We start from the raw sequence: 20,080 nt of genomic DNA on the forward strand, positions 1-20,080 counted from the left end.
CAACCCCAACCCCAACCCCAACCCCAACCCCAACCCCAACCCCAACCCCAACCCCAACCCCAACCCCAACCCCAACCCCAACCCCAACCCCAACCCCAACCCCAACCCCAACCCCAACCCCAACCCCAACCCCAACCCCAACCCCAACCCCAACCCCAACCCCAACCCCAACCCCAACCCCAACCCCAACCCCAACCCCAACCCCAACCCCAACCCCAACCCCAACCCCAACCCCAACCCCAACCCCAACCCCAACCCCAACCCCAACCCCAACCCCAACCCCAACCCCAACCCCAACCCCAACCCCAACCCCAACCCCAACCCCAACCCCAACCCCAACCCCAACCCCAACCCCCCATGTGTTCTGAAATAATTAAGATACAAATTTAAAAAGAATAAGTAGAATAAATTGTAAAAATATAACACTAGAATCGTGAATCATTTTAATAACTAGCTAGCTAATAAAAAGATATGATAAAATTATAATTTTTCCATCAAAAATAAATTTCATTTACTTTTTTTAACTTTTTAATAACCTTTAAATGACAAAATATTTGAACATAAAAACAAATGATATTTAAATTTTTCAAGGTATAAATTTTAGTTTTTAAATTGTAGAAATAAAAATTAATTTATTTTTTTTCTATAAAGCATAAAACAAATATAGTATAATAATACAGGCCTGTTTTATATTTTTTTATAATATAATTTTAAGACTATAAATATGTATCATTCAGAGTTATCTATTTATCTGTATTCTCTTGGAGTAAAGTTAGTAACAGCCCTGATTGTTAGTGCAAAGCCTCCTACAACACAAGCCATAGCTAGCATGTTTCCAACAGTAGCAATTATTGTAAAGGCTGAAAAGAAAGCAACATTATCTTCTTATGAGAAGATAAGCATGCAGGCTATTCCAATGCTTCCACTCAATGTTTACAAAAATAATAGCAAAGGTCCATTCAAACCAGGATCAACTTATTTAATTACAGTATCACCAACAAATAAAGCAAGAATGAAAAGTCCTAATTGGAAAATGAATTCACTGTCAGTTAAAACTCCCAAGAAAAGACAGAAGATAAGTACAAACACAGTAAATAAAGTAGCAAAAACACCAGGATTCCTAACAATTAAAATAAACAAATAAATATTTTTAAAATTAAATAATTTTTTGATTACTTGTTGATTTCTTCTTCTCTTTTTTCACTGAATTAGTCGCTAACAAAGTTAAGAACATACTCTTTGGAATTTTCATAATATTCTCCGGTTTTCTTAAGAGTATTTTTGAACTTTTCTCCAAATGTTTTTTCCTTATTTTCCTCTGAAATTTTATCATTGTTTCCATCTAAATGGACAGAAGCTTCTGAATGCTGAATGTCAATACTCTTTCTATCGCTTTCTTTATCTTATTTTTCAACTAATTTTTGCTCAGATTAATCAGGGATTTCACTTTCGTTAGCTAATTTCTCATGATCATGTTAGTGCTTTTTAAATGATCTATCTGATACATCTTTTCCGGTGTGTAAGTACTTTATAAATTAGTAATAATCATTAAAAACCAATTATATTTGTTAAAATAAAATTCTTACACAGACTTCTCTTAATGTTTCATCTTGTAAATCAACCAAGCCAAGTTCTAAATTTTTATTTAAGAAAATCTAATTGAAAAGGTGGTTGATGCTTAGAGAGTGGAGTTCACTAGATTATCTATTGAGTTTCTAGCAATAGCTACCAAAGCTGTAACCAATAACATGAATACCTAAATTTACATCGTGGTTAACTTTATCTAACTAAGTTAAAGAAGTATTGCCCCCCTTTTCAGCTGCTAAGTCTACAATAACAGACCCTCTTCTTAACAAACTGCATAATTCCTCATTTAAGACTTTGGTAGCAGATCCATCATCCTTGAAAGCTAATTTTATTAACGAATTAACATTTAATCTCATGGAAAATTTTATTATATTATTTACAAGCTGTAATCACAAGATCTGTGGTTTTGAGAACTTCTTTAAGAGCATTCTTTTAAACTTCTTCAACATGATTTGGGCTATTATTTACTATTTCATATCTAAAAAAAATATTTTTTTAAAGAAATATTTCTTTATTAAAAAAATTATTTACACAAACTCAACTGGAATAAAACCACTTTTTTTAATTAAATGCTTCAATCCATCTCTTCTATCATAAACCCTTACGATTGAACCATACTATTTAGCAATGCTAGCTACTGTTAAGCCTAAATGGTCAGCACCTATAACTAGGACATGAGCACCAGGTGATCTTCCAGTACTATTATAAACTGGGCGAGCAATTTTGTTTAAGTGATAAAAACCTTCAAAAACTGAACGGTAACATGAAAGGGTTTCTTAATTAGCTGATGTACTTAGCTTTTAAGCACGTATAACTTCAGGAGAAATATCACTCAAATCAACAACAGTAAGTTTTTCGTTTTTAGCTAGCTTAGAAACAACTTATTTTTTTTCTTTTCCAAGAGGAGCAACTAGCAACTCAACAGCCTTACCAATTTAGTTAATTTACTTATCTTTCAATTAAGAGATAAAAACTAAAATATTTGCATTTTAGAAAATTTCATTTGCTGTTGCTATTTTTGCACCAGCTTTGTAATACTATTCATCAGAAAATCCACTTGACTTTCCAGAATCTTTCTCAATCCAAACATGAACTCCATTTCTAGAAATAAAAATTAATTAGAATTAAAAAAAAATTGATTTTAAGTACTTCAGTAAAGGTTTAACAGCAGATGGAGTTATGGCCACTCTGGTTTCGTTGCTTTCAGATTATTCATTATAAACACCTAAAACTAATTAAGTAAACATTATTATTATTTTTTTTATTTTTTTTTTAATTTTATTTACTTCTAGTTGCCTTCTTTACAAGATCTTCTAAGTCATCAGGATTGGCTGTTTATTAAGGAATTAAATTGGATTGAGCTTAAATAGCTACTCCTTATAAAATAAGACTTCTCTCTTCAGGATCCATATCAGTGAAACCTTTTCTCTAGAAATCTTTAACAATATTTGATAAAAGTTTGTTAGCATCTCCTTTCATAACGGAGATATTTTGCTTATCAAATAATCCATTTCCTTTATATTTTTCAATCTGAGTTTCTACATAAATAACCTTAGTGGCTTCCCAAACTTTGCATGTGGGCATTTTATAATTACTGCTCTGTCTGTCATTCAAATTATCAGGATCAACTTCTTCATAAGCTCCAATTACAACAGCAAGATCAAATTCTGCAAAATCTACCTCATTCATTTGCTTGATCTTAGAATAAGGGATATCAAATGAAGTTAAAACTGCTTAAATATGTCCTTTTAAAAAAATAATTTATTTATTTAATTAATTGCTGCTTGGTCATTTATAAATATGTTACCAGGAATTCTGCCAGAACAAGGGTGAACACAGAAAGTTACATGCTTTCCTAAATGCTAAAGAGCAAAACTAATTTCACTTAATGCCTAAGTAGAGTTCGTTTGATAAATACCATTTCCTGGGACAAAAACAATTTTATCATTATAAAGCAATTCATGAGCTAAATCATTTTCGTTGATGAGTTAGTTATGATATCCAAAGTGATGGTTTTCTGTATTATTAATTTAATTTTTTAAATTAATAAAAAATAAAAAAATTATACATGAAGCTTCTGAATCGGCATTGCTTTTTGACCAGCTCTTGAAGAAAACTTAGTGAACTTTTACATTCAATCCTTTGGCAGATTATAAAGTAAGTGATAAACCACCAGTTATGCAAAGAGCTCCAACAAGCAATAAATAATGTCTGTCAAGCATAAAACCAACAAAAACAATAGTTAAACCTGTTAAAAAGGTTTAACAAGGGACAACAATGTTCATTTCTTTGGGTTAAGCAGAAACAGTCTATTTTAAAATGAAATATTTATAATTTTTTTAAAATAATCAATTAATAAATTAAAACTATTTTTTCAAAATTATTTTTTTATTTGAATTAAATCTAATAATTTTACCAATCCCCAACCAATGTAAAGAGAGAGGAAGATGATTACCCAAAGAGTCCAGCCAAAGTTAAACCAGATGTAAAGGATAGATAAAACTACAATACTAATGATCACGATTGTGTTAAATAAATCTCTTTTCTTTCCAATTGTTTCTAATGGTGCTTTAGCCAGATTTTTTTTATCTAGTTTATAGAAAGAAGTCAAAGTAGATGAAAAGAGAGTGGATCCCAACCAGCATACTACTACTGTTTAAATAGATCCAAAGCCTTCAAATTCTACTTTCAAATATTCGTAACGTTCATACTATGCTAACCCTAGTAAAAAACAACCAGCCCCAACCATAGCTTAAAGTAAGCATACAGTTTAACCTATTTGTGACATTTTGGCCTAATAATTAGATTATAATAAAAATATTTTAGTTAAAATTATAAAATATCCATTCTAAATGAGAGAACAAGAATAATAAATAAGGATTTAATGTAAGATATAAAAAACGTAATTATTTATTTGCTTGTTATTTTTGTTGTGATTTAGTAAAAAATTTATTATTACATTGAGACCTGCAAATAAACCTATAGTTCCTCCTACAAGAAAAGAAACTAACCATCTGAAAGAATCTCCTAGATCCCAAGTACTTGAAAAGAATGAAGCCCAAATAGCTAAAATCATACCTCCTAAACCAATAAAAACTCCCCTTCTGGCTGTCTTAGCAGAACTGAAAGAGTAAATTGCTAAGATAAACATAAAACTTGCTGCAAAATATGAAGCGTTTTGGAAATCAGTCACTCTATTAACTTTTAATTCTTTATTAGAATTATCAGTCTTTGTTGAACTATCATCTTATTCTTTATTATCTGAATTATCTTTTTTATCATCTCCTTTAGAATCTTAGTTTTTTTAACTCTTGTCATTACTATCCTTATCTTCATCTTTTTGACCAATTTTACTCAAAAATCTATGAACTGTATCATTGTCTACAATACTATCACACCAAGATTATAATTTTTTTTTAATACTTGAAAAATTAAAATAATCAAGTAATCCTTCAGAAGACTCATGCGGAAGAGATTATTCTTCAATTAATTTTAGCTTTTAGTGCCCGGTTCTAGTTTTAAAAGAACCTTAGTGTTATCTTAACATATTCTTTGTAGACAAAAACTAGTTTGAAAATCAAATTAGACCAATAAAGTAGTGTTTTTGTTAGTCAAATTCTTAATATTAAATCTTGATAATATTAATATTGTATTTGTTTAGTAAGTTAAAAAGGTGATTGATTGATTGATTGACTTATTGTTTGAATAATTGAATGCTTTGATTAATAAAATTGATTATAGAATTCATTAATAAAAACGGATTTTTGAATTTTTGTTAATAAAAACGAATAGAAATAATAAATAATAATTTAATTTATAATAAATATTTTTAAAAGTTATCAAGTAAATTTATTTTCAGCTTTAATTTAAAATATTTTAAGATATTTGTGAATTAAATTATATCAAATGAAAGACTTAAATAGTAAAAATAAATAAAAAATTGGATAATAAAAAAATAAAAGAAAGAATAAATAAAATAAATTAACAAAAAAATAAATAGATTATTTAAATTTAATCTATATCTTATAAATATTTAACTAGATTATGAAAAATATTCTTTTTCTTTTTTGAATTATTTCTTAAAAAAACCATTTTAACAAATTTTGATAAAAGTAAAAGTTATTTGTTTTCCAAATAATTTATATTTATAAATATGATCCAAGTAAAATTATTTTCAGCTTAAATTTAAAATATTTTTAGAAATCAATGAATAAATTAAATGAAATTACAAACAAATAAAATAAAAGTAAATAAATAATTTACAAAGTTTTAAGAATAAATAAATCAACAAAAATAGGTAGATTATTTAAATGTTATTAATACATTAAGTTATTTATCTAAAATAATTAAAATTTCCTTTATTTATTAATAAATAAAATCATTTTCAATAAATTTGACAAATTCAAAATTTATTTGATTATCAAAAGATACTGCAGCAATTTTTATCTACTTTCTTAGAATTTTTGTATAATTATTTTGCTGCATTATCAAGATACTTGGATTTTTCTACTAGAATACCCAAATCGCCTTGTGCTTCAAGCAACTTTTATATATCTTCATGAAGTATAACTTATATTTCATTTACTTTATTCAGGACTTTAGTTAACTAATCTACGTTAGCAGGATCTGAATAATCTTTGAGAATTTACTATATGGCAAGTATTTTTATCTTTTCATCTGATTTTATTCCTTAGTAACCAATTGCTAGCTAAGAAAAAAATCCATCAAGAACTTTTTCTAAGCCTTTGTATATGACTCTTCTAGGATATTCTCCTTATGTGAATGCGTATGCAACAACATCATGAGTTAAAGAAGAGAGAATATAAATATGATAATCTTCATGTCTTACTTCGTGCCTTGTACCCTTTTGAATGCCCACAAAAGATTCACTAACAATGAATTTAAATAAATTTCTAACTTTTCCTCTTTAAAAAACACTAATTGAACTATCTTCATATTCTCTAATTGGTATATATACCTACTTATCAGTAGAATTTTTGCAAGCACATAATATTGCTATAAGCTTCATTTACTATTTTATATTCAAGAACTTTAATCTTATAAAAAATGCAAAAGCTATCCATTAATTATTCTATTTAAAAAAATTATAAAAAGTAAATCAAATCTTTTAAACTAATTAAAAATTTGCTATTTCAGAATCTTCTTTCCGTATTCAAAATAAATAGAACCGTATTTTATTGGATAAAAATGCAAAAATAGAAAAAAATTATTTATTCAATCTATCAGTAAATTTTAGTTAAATCATGTAGACATATAGATTCATATTATACATGTAATCTATTTTAAATTATAATTAATTTTTTTTCTAGAATCAATTCTGTAGGTTAAAAATATTATTATTATCATATACACATTTAGCACCTTTGGAAAAGATAATTCTTTCTTTAAAAAATAAAATATATTTAAAAAAATCAACCATAAATTATATCACAAATATCACTTTAGAAAATTTCTAAAAAGGTTTTTAGATTTAAATTTATCAATATTTTTAAAAAACTCAAATATCTAACGACATATATTGTCTGTGATATATCGCTTCTATTAATACTTAATAATGATAAGTTTTATATCCATTAAATCTATTTTTAATAGAGTTGAATGTTTAAATAAAATAATTTTTTATTGTACTTTAAAAAATTAATTTTATTTTAAATCTAATATATTTAAAAATGTGTAGGATGTAATTCGTCTCAAATAAATCATACTCTTTTAAAAAAATAAATTTATTAGATTAATTCTATTATTATAATATTATCCTCAGTAAGCAGAATTCTTAAATTAAATTTAAAAAATTGCTTTGCTCTTTGTTTAGATAATAATATGAGATATAAAAGTTAATTTTAAAAATTTTATAAATTAAAATTAGCTTTAATAGTAATTTTATTTGTTTGTTTCTGATCAATTAATTTATTTTTATTAAGTTTTTAATTATTAATATTTGTTTAAAGTAGAATTAAATATTTTTTTTGTAATTAAAAGCTCATATTTTTTAGAAATAATAAGTAAATATTTTTTCATATTTTTGTTGCTATTCTTCTAAATATAATTTATGATAATGACTTTTGTTTTAATAAGGTACTTAATCAATGTAGATGTCACTTTGAGAAACTAATTTTAATTCAAATAAATGTAAGCTAAATTAAATTTTGCATCTTCTAATAAAAATATAAACTAAAAATATCTTTTTGGTTTGATTTATTTATTTAATGATTCTTACTATAAAATAACCTTTGAAACAAAAATATTCTTAAAAAACTTTTACCATAAAAACAAATGGATTTTTAAAATGATGGCAATATCTGCTTTAAGAGTTCTTAAAAATCATTGTAAGTAAAATTAAGCTTAAATTAAAATAAAAAAATCATATTTATCTTTTTTGATTTATTTGGTGCTTTTTTATAAAAGATTTATAAGCTTAATGATTTATTTATTTAAAAAGCTAAAAATAATATAAATAATTTTTGATGATGAACAAATCAAAAAGAAATAGATTTTATAAGCGAAAAATGATTAATTTCTGTTAAAAATCATCTATTTAAAAATATTTATTAGCTTTCAATGATATTTGTCGTTTTTGAAAATATTCATCAATAATTTTATTTGTTGAATTAAATAAAAATAAAAACTTACTTCATACACAGTTTTTTATAGACTCTTTAATAGCTAGAAAAATTCTGTAACCTAAATAACATTAGAATTACAAAATGCAACATTAATGAAATTTTAATATAAAATATAAATTTAACAAATAAATATATTTTAAATAAATTAAAAATACTACTTCTAAATAATTTTGTTACATTAACATATTATAGAACAAAAATACAAAAATTAAATTTCTTTTGGTACAATTAATGTAAAGTCATTTAAAAAAAACTAAATTTTATTACTTCTTTATCTTACAAAAGCATGAGATTGGGTTTTGTATTTAATTTACCACAGATTAACTGTAAATAATATAAAAGAGCCCAGATTAGAAAAAAGATATTTCCTTTAAATTTTTGTAAAAGATTTTCTTTTTGTTTGTAATTAAAAATATATATCTCTGCTAAATTTACTTTGGATATTTCTTTTATGAGTCAGATTAATAAATATTTAAATTTTATTAACCCTTTTTTACAAATTAATTAGTTTTGTTGAGTTAAGAACTTTAAGTTCAAATGAAAACAAAATATGTTTTAATTTTTAGAAAATGTTTAAATAAGCTTTACTTAATATTTAAAAATTTTTTCTATAATTAATAACCAAATTATTTATTCATTAAAAAATAAATTTCAGTATTTACAATTATTATATACCAGATATGTATTTTTCAAGATAGTAATGCTACTTATTTATTTTTTTTTTTCCAGGAAATTTTAAATCTTGTTTAGAAAATTCACTCTTTGAAACTTTAAAGCAAAATCATTACGAAATTAGTAATTGCTTTGTATAAAATCTAGTAATTTAAAATTGGGGAAATTAATTATTATTATTTTAATTAATACAAGAAAGCAAATTAGAGGTAAATCTAAATAAGGTTTTTTAAATAATTTAAATATTTTTAGTAGACTAAATAAATATTGAATTCTACAATAGAAATAATAAAAATTAGAAATATTATAAATTTTATAGATTAAAAGTACAAAAGATTTTATTTTATTGCAAGATAAACTATTATAATTTTAAAAGGACTCATGTTCATACTTTTGATTATTTTTTAATTTAGCTTTACTTTAATTAAAACTGCTAGTGAAAATAATCAAAGAGTTCTTTCTCTATAAAGTATCGTGGAGAACTAAGAATAAGAGGGTTGCTAATATTGTTTAGTATGTGATAAAGGCTATTGCATTTAATGCCAAGATGGTTTTGTTTTTGATGAGGAGAAATAGATTTGTGTATCTCAGTGTTTGTAGGATATGTATTTTGACATTTACAATACTCAAAAATGCTAATCGCAATGTAGAAATTTTTATGAATATGAGGACAATTTGCATAGAGTTTGCAAGCAAGTTAGGGACTGCTCTCTCTTTATGCAAATAGGATATGAATATCCTGATCTGATTTAAGATAATTTTATTATAGATGAAGATTTAAACTTGATGGTTTCATCTGACTTTTATAACATCAACTTATTCGATTTAGCTACTGGCGTTTAAATCTCTAAGCTGCCTATACAATAGGGAATTCGTCACTTAGCTTACAACCAAAATGAAAAAGAACTTTTGCTTTTAAAATAAAATGGAGATGTCTACTTGTATGACATAAAATCGGTTAGTTTAAAAAAGTAGTATTTGAAAAGAAAAAATGAAAAAAATGAAAGAATTAAGTAGAAAAGCATAATAATTCTAGATAAAAATCTTTTGCTTATGTTTGGGGTTGAAAGAAACATATATTTTTTTAATTTCCAGACATAGAAAATCGAGTAAGAATTTAAAACAGGTAGATATACTGAAATAATCATGTTTGACACATTTAAAATAAGCGAAGCCAATTTTGAATCAAGCAATAATTTTTACTTTTAGAATTTACTGAGTTAAAATGTTCATTTTACGATTGAAACTGATGAAAATTTAGAGTATTTTATTAATATTTTAGATGACGATGACACTAATTACTTTCTTTTAAACTCATCAAAACTTACATAAATTTAAGTTTTCCTCAATACTAATCTTCTGATTTTAGAGGAATCTATATTATACATTTTTTAAGTTCAAACGCGGAGCTTTCCAATTAATTAAAGATTCAAGAGTTAATAAGTTCTGTAGAAATTTATTAATTTCTCAGTTTCTGAAGATAATTAAAGAGTATTTTTACTCGATAACTAAAATAAAATATTTATTTTAGATTAGAAGCTGGAGTTTCTTAGTTAAATCGATTTATCCTAGAGTCTACCTGTCATTTTAATTCACGCTAAATTATTTAATACAATTTTTATCATAGATCAATCTAATAAATTATCACTATTTATATAAGAAGAGTAATCAATAGTAACTTTCTAGAAAGTATCAGATTTAGATATTAAAATCTAAAAAATATTCAAAATTCTCTCAGCTTGCTTGGAATCTCCGAAAATTTATATTATAGGAAAAGGTGTCATTCAACTTTAATTTAGATAATTGTAAGGTGACACTCCTTAATTGCAAATTACGAATTAGATATCTTAAAATATAAATTTTAATTACAACATTACTTCAGAAAATACAGGAATAAGCTTGAACGAATATAACTAATTTATATTTAATTATGACATGTCTAACCTTACAGCCTTTCCCTTTATCAATATTTACGATTTCATTTAAAAATCGCACATCAAAACTTTAGATCTGAAGAGATTTATGATATAGACAAATGAGCTATAAAAAATAATGTTTGTTTTCTAATTAGAATAAAATACAATAATAGTTTTAAGTAATTAGGTTATCATTAACTTTGACAACTCCTTGATGCAAGTAGTACAATAAATTAATTTTTATGAACAAAACTAAATAAAATTAAATCAAGCCATTTCAATCTAAGAAAAAAAATCATTATTATTTTATGATGAAAACAATATTATTAGTTACAAACTTTAAGTGACTGATAACTAAATTTAATTTCTTTTTTAAGGAAAGAGGTATGAATTATCTTAAGACGAAAGATAAATTTTTAGTTTTTAGTTAATTTTAGCAATTAATTAAAGTAACAAATTAATTGTTTTCAACCAAAAATCTTTGTCAGCAAAAGTTTTTGATTTGGAAAATTTAGTTGAGGATTCAAAAATAATAGAAGAAAATATCAATATTTAAGTTTAAAATGCTAAGTTAAACAAACAAGAGAATATACTCTTGGCTTCTAGTTAAAGTGGTGAAACTGTAATTTACACTGTAAAATAGTAAAAAGTAACAATCATACCAAAGAAAGAAACGATCTTAAAAGACTTTTGGTTTTTAGAAGTAATTAATTCTTAAATTAATTAAGTTTAGTAATATTAAAAAAGGTTATAGTAAATCAATTTTATTTTTTTTTAATTTTTCCTAATATTTTTAGTTCTAATTTAAAAAAGAATTTATTAATTAAATTTAGGAAAACATAGTCTTAGCCTTGTGTTAATTTAATTAGAACATCAATATTAATTAACAAAGAAGAGTAAGAACTTAAATCTAATTTTGGGTTTTGGAAATAAATAATGAAGGAAAAGTAAATATAAAAATCTTTGAATCTTTTAATACGAGAATGGCGGAGCAAGCATATTACTCCGAAAATGCCTAAATTCTCTACGGAATAGATGATTGCGAGTATGTTATTTTTAATTTTATTAATTATAAAATATGTTAAATTCTTTAAGATAGTTTAAAATTGATTATTGTAACAAATTTTCACTTAAAATTCACTTTAAAAAAATGGTATTTGCAATATGCTTTTTATATTGAAGTATTATATATAATAGGGGATGCAATTACATTTAGTAAATGAAGATATAGAAGACTCAAGCTAAAGATCAGAATGTATCACCTTACAGAGTTGAATAACTCTACACAGATAATTTAGACTCTTCACATCCAATAAGTGTAATTTACAATGAAAAATTTGATACCTTCATTGTGAACAAGCTTTATTCCGGAGTGGAAATAAACCAAAATATGAACAACAATATTTATTATAAAATTTCTTCTTAGAAGCATAATGAGGTAATTTCGTTTGCCAAAATAGAAGAAATAGAGTAGCTATTGTTTATTGTCTTTAAGTTTGTATTGGAAGTTTGGAGCTTAGTCGATAACTCTATCATAACTGATAAAACTTTCAAAGAAGAAATAAACAATATCCTCTATTACAAAGAATTTAATCTGATAGCAATTCAATTCAAAAATTTTTCATAAATAGCTTTGTGGTATTACAAAATAAATTAAATTCACTTTCATGATTTTGGACAAGCTGTAAAAGACTTTTATATATAATTTTAAAATTTATTTGTGTTCTTCAATGACTAAAAATATTTTGAAGTTTGCATAGATATTACACTTTCTTAAAATATGAAATGCTTAAAATTTTTACTTCATAGAAAGCCAATTCAGAGTTTCAAATTTGATGGAACTGGCATTTTGTACACTTGCTCTGAAAACCAAGTTATCTCATGGGAAATATCTTAAAACTCATTCGAATACAGAGTTCTACAAATTTATGAAACTGAATAAAATCTAACTTCTATAAATAAATTCTACATAGACTAAACTTTTCAAAGAGTTTTCATTTAATCTCCTACAGCTTTAGTTGCATATAACTTCTAAGGTAAATAAATATATTTCATTAAAATTTTATTTAAAATTGTTCATAAATATTAGCCTAATTAGAATCAATCCTTCATGAAATTACTAAATTCGAAGATGAATCTAACCAAGGACTTGAGTTTGGGGACACAATCATAGTCAAGTGGAGCAAAAATTATTTCAGAATCTTCGATAGATCTTCTCTTCAATACTTAGATAAGCAAGTTTATGACTAAATTATCCAACTAATTGTTTTGAATTAACCAAAAGTTATTGCTGTTCTTTTAGGATAAGAAAGTGCTAACTAAGGAAATATTTTGAAATTCAATTATGAATAGTTCTTCAATCTTAGATCTATAGAGGGAGATCTATTTGATGGAAAAATTGTAATTAAAATTTAGTTAATTATTTATTTGATTAAATAAAAAAAAATTTTATTAGAACTTGCAAAAAATCTGGTATGATAATGATTCAAGCAGGATAGTTGGAATTGAAAAATCTGGCAATATTATATTTTGGGAGTAAGAAAATGGTAAGAAAGAAATTAGAGAAGATCAAGTGTTAAGGCTCTCTAGTGAGTTTGATGGCAGTGATATTCCGTTTTAGAATTTAGTATTTGATAAAATCCATAACAATATTATTGCCTACAACAAACAGCACATATACAGCATTGAAGGATCTGCTTATTGGAGTAGAGGAGGATTATATACATAGGTACCTGATTTAGAGATGACTAGTGTCGATAATTAAGACTTAGAAAGAGATCCAGAATATGATAGACCCTATTTCTATGATAAAAATATGAAATAATTTATCTTTTTGGATGGTTTTAACAACATTATTATGATGAAAGAAAATAAATAATATTTTATGGTTAGGTCTAATTAAAGATATCGTAAATTGATTTAAATCAACTCTTTTATGCTTGTTGCCTATGATTAAGAAGATCTATATTTATTGAGAGTAGAATAACAGCAAGTTTAAACCATATCTTTTTTGCATAATCAAAGAATAATTAATTGTAGATCAGAAAATATCTCTAAAAAGACATTTTCTAATTAAAATTTACTACAATACATAGTCTGTTTTAATAGAGAAAGATAAGTTATTTAGTATTTCTTCAAATGCACTTCTGACAATTTATGTAATATTACACAATAAATCATCTACCATCATCCAACTATGAGAATTATGGAAATAAGGCTTATTTTTCCTTACATTATTACTTACGATATTTCAGGCTTAGTTTACATTTATAAATAAAATATTAATAATATAGATTATAGTTCTAATAACTTTCTAAAAGGAAGTATAATTGATCAACACTAACTTAAATAACCTATAGTATATTCGAATGCTAATTTTAAGGATGGTTAAATTATTATGTAGTCGTAAAAAGAGATATTGGTGGTAAATATTAAAAGTAATGAGATTTAAACATATCATATTTAAAAGTAATATCCTATATAACTTGTATACTCTGATTTTGAATTTTAAAGGCTTTTCATTTAGTAAAAAAATATAAAAATTTTGAATGTCTATCTTATTAACTATGAAAAAAAATACGAAGAAATGTTAATTTAGAAAGTACAGCTGACTTCTTTGTAAGGAAACTCTTTGATTAACACTTCGAAACATATTCTTATTTATAATGGATTTTAAATAAATTTGTATGACAGAAAATCTCTTTAAATTTTAGACTACTACAAGAGTCCTCGCTAAAGTAAGTATATCTACTCTATTAAGATTATAAGCGATGAGATTTTTGTTACAATAGAAAGATTTGGTATTAGAATTTTCTATCTAACTAACCTGTTTAATTATTAAATATCTTAAATCAAATTCTTTAAAGCATTAAAAATAGACTCACCTTTATTGATTTCTAGAGCTTATGAAAATAATATTATATTTCTTATAGGCTTGAGCAGTAATTCATTTTTTAATTATACCATTTCAGTCGAGAATTCTTAAATTTGCAAATATGCTTTCCCACCTCTCGCAAATAATTATTAATTGCTTTATTTCACTGAAAATATAGAATCTTCACAAAAATAGTTGTCAGATACTACCTAAAACCTAAAATATAATTTCCTGATCTCATTTTTTCCAAATTATGATAATAAGCAGCTTAGTTACATAAATAAATTTAATAACCAATCTCAAGAAAGTTCAATTACATATTAATCTTCATCAAATTAATCTATTTTGCTTCTTAATGCTGATTTCTTTATGGCTTACTCCTAAAAAGTTCTTGTTTTGCAAAATATTGTCTTAAAAATAGATAGAAGTGAAATTCCTTACTAATATGAGTAGCTTGTTATAAAATTCAATTCATAGATTGAAAAAGTAAAATTTTATAATGTAACTATCTTAGGAGGAGATGAAATTAAGAATTTTTAAATTATATTCTAAGACATGGAAAAAGTATTAATGAGTAATATAACCATTACACACACAAAACTGCTCAACTCTAATTTGTTTTATTTTTAAAATTGTGAAAAAGTGGAAATTTATGATTTAAAGATATAGGACGTAATAGCTTAAAACTCAACTATTGTCTAAATGCTAAATATTAATTAAATTATGACAATAGATTAAATTTAAATAAAAAGTGTTTTTACAGATAGGAGTTTATTTTATCTTTCTGTGATTAAAGATGCTTCAATAAAGGATATTTTTATTGAAAATGTTTATTTCTTAAAAGAATATTTATAACAATATAATAGACAGGATTTTAATTATTACATTATTCAAGTAGAAGCAGTTAAGAAGTATATTTAAGTAAATAATTTGCATGCCACATAAGTTGAAAATTTAGGTATATTTAAATACACGAACACCTATTAAGGATACAATTATGATTAAATGGTTTATTATGATAAAATTGTCGTTTAAAATGTTATAATGAAACACTTAAAATCTGATATTTCTGATTCTTTTTTCTCTTTATCTGGATATACCGCAAGTATAAACTCTTTTAATACTTAAAATTTGACTTGTATCTCTTGCTTTGGAACCTCTTTATAAGTTCTAAACTATGTATTATTGACTATTTAAAATTCTTAATTTAAAGAATCGACAGGCTACATTGGAGGAGCTATTTTTTTAGATCCCGATTCATCTTAAAAGACTTCATTCTATCTCATCAAAGCAGAATTTTAATCAAACAGTGCCACCTAATATGGAGGAGCTATTTTCCTTAAATAATTTAACTTGGTGCATGTTAAGGATGTTACCTTTTAATCAAACACAGCTCCCATAGGTAAATTAATATTTTTCTAAAAAAAAAAATAATTTTTAAATTTTAAATTTAGGAGGTGCATTTAGGTATTTTACAAAATAGAAACCTCAATTTCCTAAAAACTTTGCTTAACAAGTTATATTTTAGAATAACACTGCAACAATATTCGGAAATGATTATTGTTCTTACCCACATAAAATGAAGATTTAGAGAATCAATAATGAAGATGAGAGTTACAGCATAGAGGTATTTACTTTAATATTTTATAATGAGTTTTTTAATAAATTAATTCATGAAATAACTTTTAAAAATTCATTGAATTTAATTTTTAAGTGAATTAATTGAGCAGCTTTTAAAATTTTTAGGAAATCATATTGAGTTCGATTGGTAAGGAAAAAATAGAATCAAAAAAAGAAATTGAAGCTTATATTGCAAAAAATAAGTTAAATATAATTCAAGTCTTTGAAATCTTTGGTATCAGAAGTGGCTCACTATTAGGACTGAACGTGACACTTTATGATGAATTAGATTAGCTAATTAAATTAGTAAAATTTTTAAACTATTTTAAAAAGCTAATATTTTTTAAAAAAAGCCTTAAAGTTTAGACCAATATGGAATTGAGTTAAACTAAGAACTGGAGCAATATGAAATTGTATTTTCATCATCAAACTACAATTTAATAATAGACAAGAAGCTAACTTATCCTTTGATCTTGCCTACTTTATCCTAAAATAGCTAACAAGAGCCATATATTAATTCTTATTTTTTAATTTAAGATACTGCTGTAATTGGGCAGCCTCTAGAGCATGATTATATGGTGATGGAAGTACCATTTATACATAATTTTTTTTCGTAAAATACTATCCTCGAAACAGGAAACAACAACTTATAAAGCAAAAAATAAATCTTGTTCAAAGTTAATTTTAGAAATTGTGCATAAGGTGAAATCTTACAAAAGTCTAATTAATATACCTTATCTTGTCACAGATGCGAGGATGTAAGATTATTTAAAACTTTTGATTTAATTATTCAAAATAAAATTATTTAAAAGAACTCTTATTCGCTGGTAACATATGAAAAAGCTAATACATTTGCAGATTTGTAAGCTATGTAGTAAGAAATAAAATGTTAGCGATGCCCTTAATTTGCAGAATCATGCTAAAGAAACCAAATAGTTTTAAAAGATAATTACTGGAGAACAGCAAATAATTCTGATGTAATCACATATTGTGAGAACAAACCTGAAAATTGCATTGCTGCTAATGAAAATATGTAGTATTGCATAGAAGGAAATATAGGGCCTCTATGTGAAGAATGTGACATTAATGGAGAATATTGGGGTAAATAAATAAATTTAATTATATAAATATCATTTATAAAATATATCTTTTAATTTTAGGTTAATCATACACAAGGTAAGGAGATTACTCTTGCTCTCCTTGCTAAGGCAATTCTAATCCAATAGTCAAATAAATATTTTTATATTTAGGTAATTATTTTAATGTTTATAAATAAAATTAAATAAGCTATTTAAAATTTAACAATAAAAATAATTCTCTTAAAATTTAAAGTTGAAATTTTTAATTAAAATTATTTTATGATTTCACTAATTTTTTGCTAATAAAAATAATTAGGAATATTGATATATCTGGCTTTCTCGATTGTATTTTTTTTGTAGATTTACATCTAAACAGCAAAGACCTATTATTTGCGTTAGTTAGGGATTGTGAGCTTAGGAAATAGCTCATTAAATCACAGAAGCTCTATTTATGCTAAATAAATGCTTCATTACTTTTAAGTTATGAGTGTTCTTTAGGTTCTGGATTATAAAATGCCAATTTCATTTACTTTGGTTCCAAATTCTTTAGGTTCACCTATTCAAAATATGAATGGAGCTATTGATTGCATTTTTAGTTATGGAAATATACCGTAAGTTTATATTAGAGTAATAGTTAGTCTTCTGATACCGATTATTTTTAAATGCATAACCTACTTGTTTATCAAAGTATTGCTAAAATTAATGAATATCAAAATTAAGCAACAGAAAATACAAATGGTAGTTATATTCTCGATCATTTTCTTTCAACCTAATGTGGTTAACTACTTTGTATCTGTCATTTCTTGCAGAAAGATAGGTAACATAAATTATGTTAACGCAGATCTTACTTAAATTTGCTATAGCGAGCAGCATCTTTAGTATACATATTATTTAGTCTTGCCAAGCCTTTTTATTTGGGCTTTATTTCCTCTGATAATTTTAAAAGGACTATATAACTGCAAAAGCAAATTAAACTTCATTACTACTCAGTATAATTATGGTTTCTTATATATGGAATATAGAGACAAATGCTATTATTGGGAGTTTGTCAGATTATATGTGAAGTTAATCATTTTCTTGACAATCAATATGTTTAAGTCATAACCAAATGTGAGCTATATTTTTGTGGCAAGCTACCTAATTGTATATGCCTATTACATTCTAAAACTGAATCCTTTTCAGAATAACTTTCTAAATACTCTTGATTTTAAAACTGTTGTGGTCTTATTGACTTGCATTTTCTTTAATATAATATATAAAAATACTTCTAGCGATGTTATTAAAGATATTGTAAGCATTTTATAGATTGTAATATCTTATGGCTTTTTACTCTTGCTTGCATTTTACATGATAAAGCAAAAAATCAAAGAACTTAAAAAATATTTATTAAAAAAGTTTGTGAATTGGAAAGTTAAATACCCAAACTTTTTACCAGAATGTTGTAAAAAAATAAACTTGGAAGATAGTACGATGAGGGTGAATGTGAATTGGTTGAGGTTTAAAAGAAAAGTGTACAGATCAATAAAAATTAAAAAAAATATGGATACATTGAATGATTTAAACACTTAATAAATTGAACAAACTTAAAAAGAAAATTAGCAATTTGACCAAAATTAATCCTGCAAAGTAGCTTTCTAAATGAAATAATTGGATTTCTTCTTATAAAATGATAAAAATATGCCAGTATCATTGTTAAATTTTGGAATGAACAGTGCCAAAAATAAAAAAACTGAAAAGACCTTAAACAAAATAGATGATCACTTACAAAACTCAAAGGGGCAAATAGGATAAAAGGAAATAGAATTAAACAATATAGAAACAACATCTTCAAGAGTATTTCCAAATTTTAAGACTAAACCAACTCTTGTTCATATTGATATCAATAAAATTAACACATCTCAAACTTTCAAATTAAATTAACTTTATTCTGATATCAATTTTTCTACTCCAGTTAATAATTTTAATAACCCAGAAGAGTCACCTTTTGATAATACTGTAGCTCCATTTCCTCTAGGATTCTAAGATGAAAATATTTAATTAAATAAGAAAAAACCGAGAGCCAGATAAATTTAGGAACAAGTTATTCAAGAAATTTCATGCACAGTCAGCAAGCAAATCAATGAGTCTTAGCTCAACAAGTTAATGAGCGAATAAAATATGGCAAGAAGCATTTCTTTAAACTCAAATTCTACAAAAAGCATTTCTTAAAGTAAAATGGATGAGATGAGTAGTGGTTAATAAACAGAAAAGAAAAATACAAAATAAAACTCAAATTTTTCATCAAATAAATAAACAATTCCTTTATTTGGAAGCATAAAAAATGTTTTTTCAAAGATAAAAAAGTGAAAACCAAAAATCATTCATTCATTAATTCATTTTCAATTAAATTTAAATTTAATAAATTTTGTTAAATTTTTATATTTTTGTGTATAATCAACACTTATCTAATTAAAAAAATATTATAAAAAATAAAATACATCATTCTAATAATATTTTCTTCTAATTTTTTATTTTTTTTAAATATATTTTAATATATGATTAAAATAATATCTTTAATTCAAATATAACAATAGCCAATACATTAAAAAAAATTTTTTTAAATTATATTTTTTTACAATTATTAAGAAGTTATTTTTTATTAAAAATAAAATGTTTATGAAAAAGTTTAAATTTTAAAGAATGAAAATA

The 20,080-nt window shown here is 24.5% G+C and overlaps 3 protein-coding genes across 3 annotated transcripts; 1 reads left to right on the plus strand and 2 right to left on the minus strand. All coding sequences in view use genetic code 6, as the record gives it.

Moving 5' to 3' along the window:
* Positions 1 to 729: 729 nt before the first annotated feature.
* TTHERM_00314860 (NAD(P) transhydrogenase subunit beta) lies at positions 730 to 5,134 on the minus strand (the record flags this gene model as incomplete). The annotated part of the gene is made up of 11 exons (XM_001021277.3): positions 730 to 1,120; positions 1,177 to 1,526; positions 1,587 to 1,909; positions 1,968 to 2,065; positions 2,119 to 2,688; positions 2,737 to 2,818; positions 2,874 to 3,332; positions 3,395 to 3,604; positions 3,656 to 3,896; positions 4,004 to 4,381; positions 4,547 to 5,134. 11 exons carry the CDS (start codon positions 5,132 to 5,134, stop codon positions 730 to 732), a joined length of 3,690 nt encoding a protein of 1,229 aa, XP_001021277.2.
* Positions 5,135 to 6,007: 873 nt separating this feature from the next.
* On the minus strand, positions 6,008 to 6,616 carry TTHERM_00314870 (SNARE ykt6; the record flags this gene model as incomplete). The annotated part of the gene is made up of 1 exon (XM_001021278.3): positions 6,008 to 6,616. The coding sequence occupies one exon, from the start codon at positions 6,614 to 6,616 to the stop codon at positions 6,008 to 6,010; it is 609 nt and encodes a 202-aa protein (XP_001021278.1).
* A 4,589-nt stretch (positions 6,617 to 11,205) lies between these two features.
* TTHERM_00314880 (transmembrane protein, putative) lies at positions 11,206 to 19,738 on the plus strand (the record flags this gene model as incomplete). The annotated part of the gene is made up of 12 exons (XM_001021279.2): positions 11,206 to 11,522; positions 11,653 to 11,766; positions 11,802 to 11,864; positions 12,017 to 12,855; positions 12,909 to 13,219; positions 13,275 to 16,095; positions 16,148 to 16,320; positions 16,440 to 16,619; positions 16,667 to 17,071; positions 17,126 to 17,414; positions 17,474 to 17,563; positions 17,709 to 19,738. 12 exons carry the CDS (start codon positions 11,206 to 11,208, stop codon positions 19,736 to 19,738), a joined length of 7,632 nt encoding a protein of 2,543 aa, XP_001021279.2.
* Positions 19,739 to 20,080: the final 342 nt, after the last annotated feature.

Source organism: Tetrahymena thermophila (genome assembly GCF_000189635.1).
Source record: "Tetrahymena thermophila SB210 genomic scaffold scf_8254548, whole genome shotgun sequence".
In the NCBI taxonomy this organism is placed as follows: domain Eukaryota; phylum Ciliophora; class Oligohymenophorea; order Hymenostomatida; family Tetrahymenidae; genus Tetrahymena; species Tetrahymena thermophila.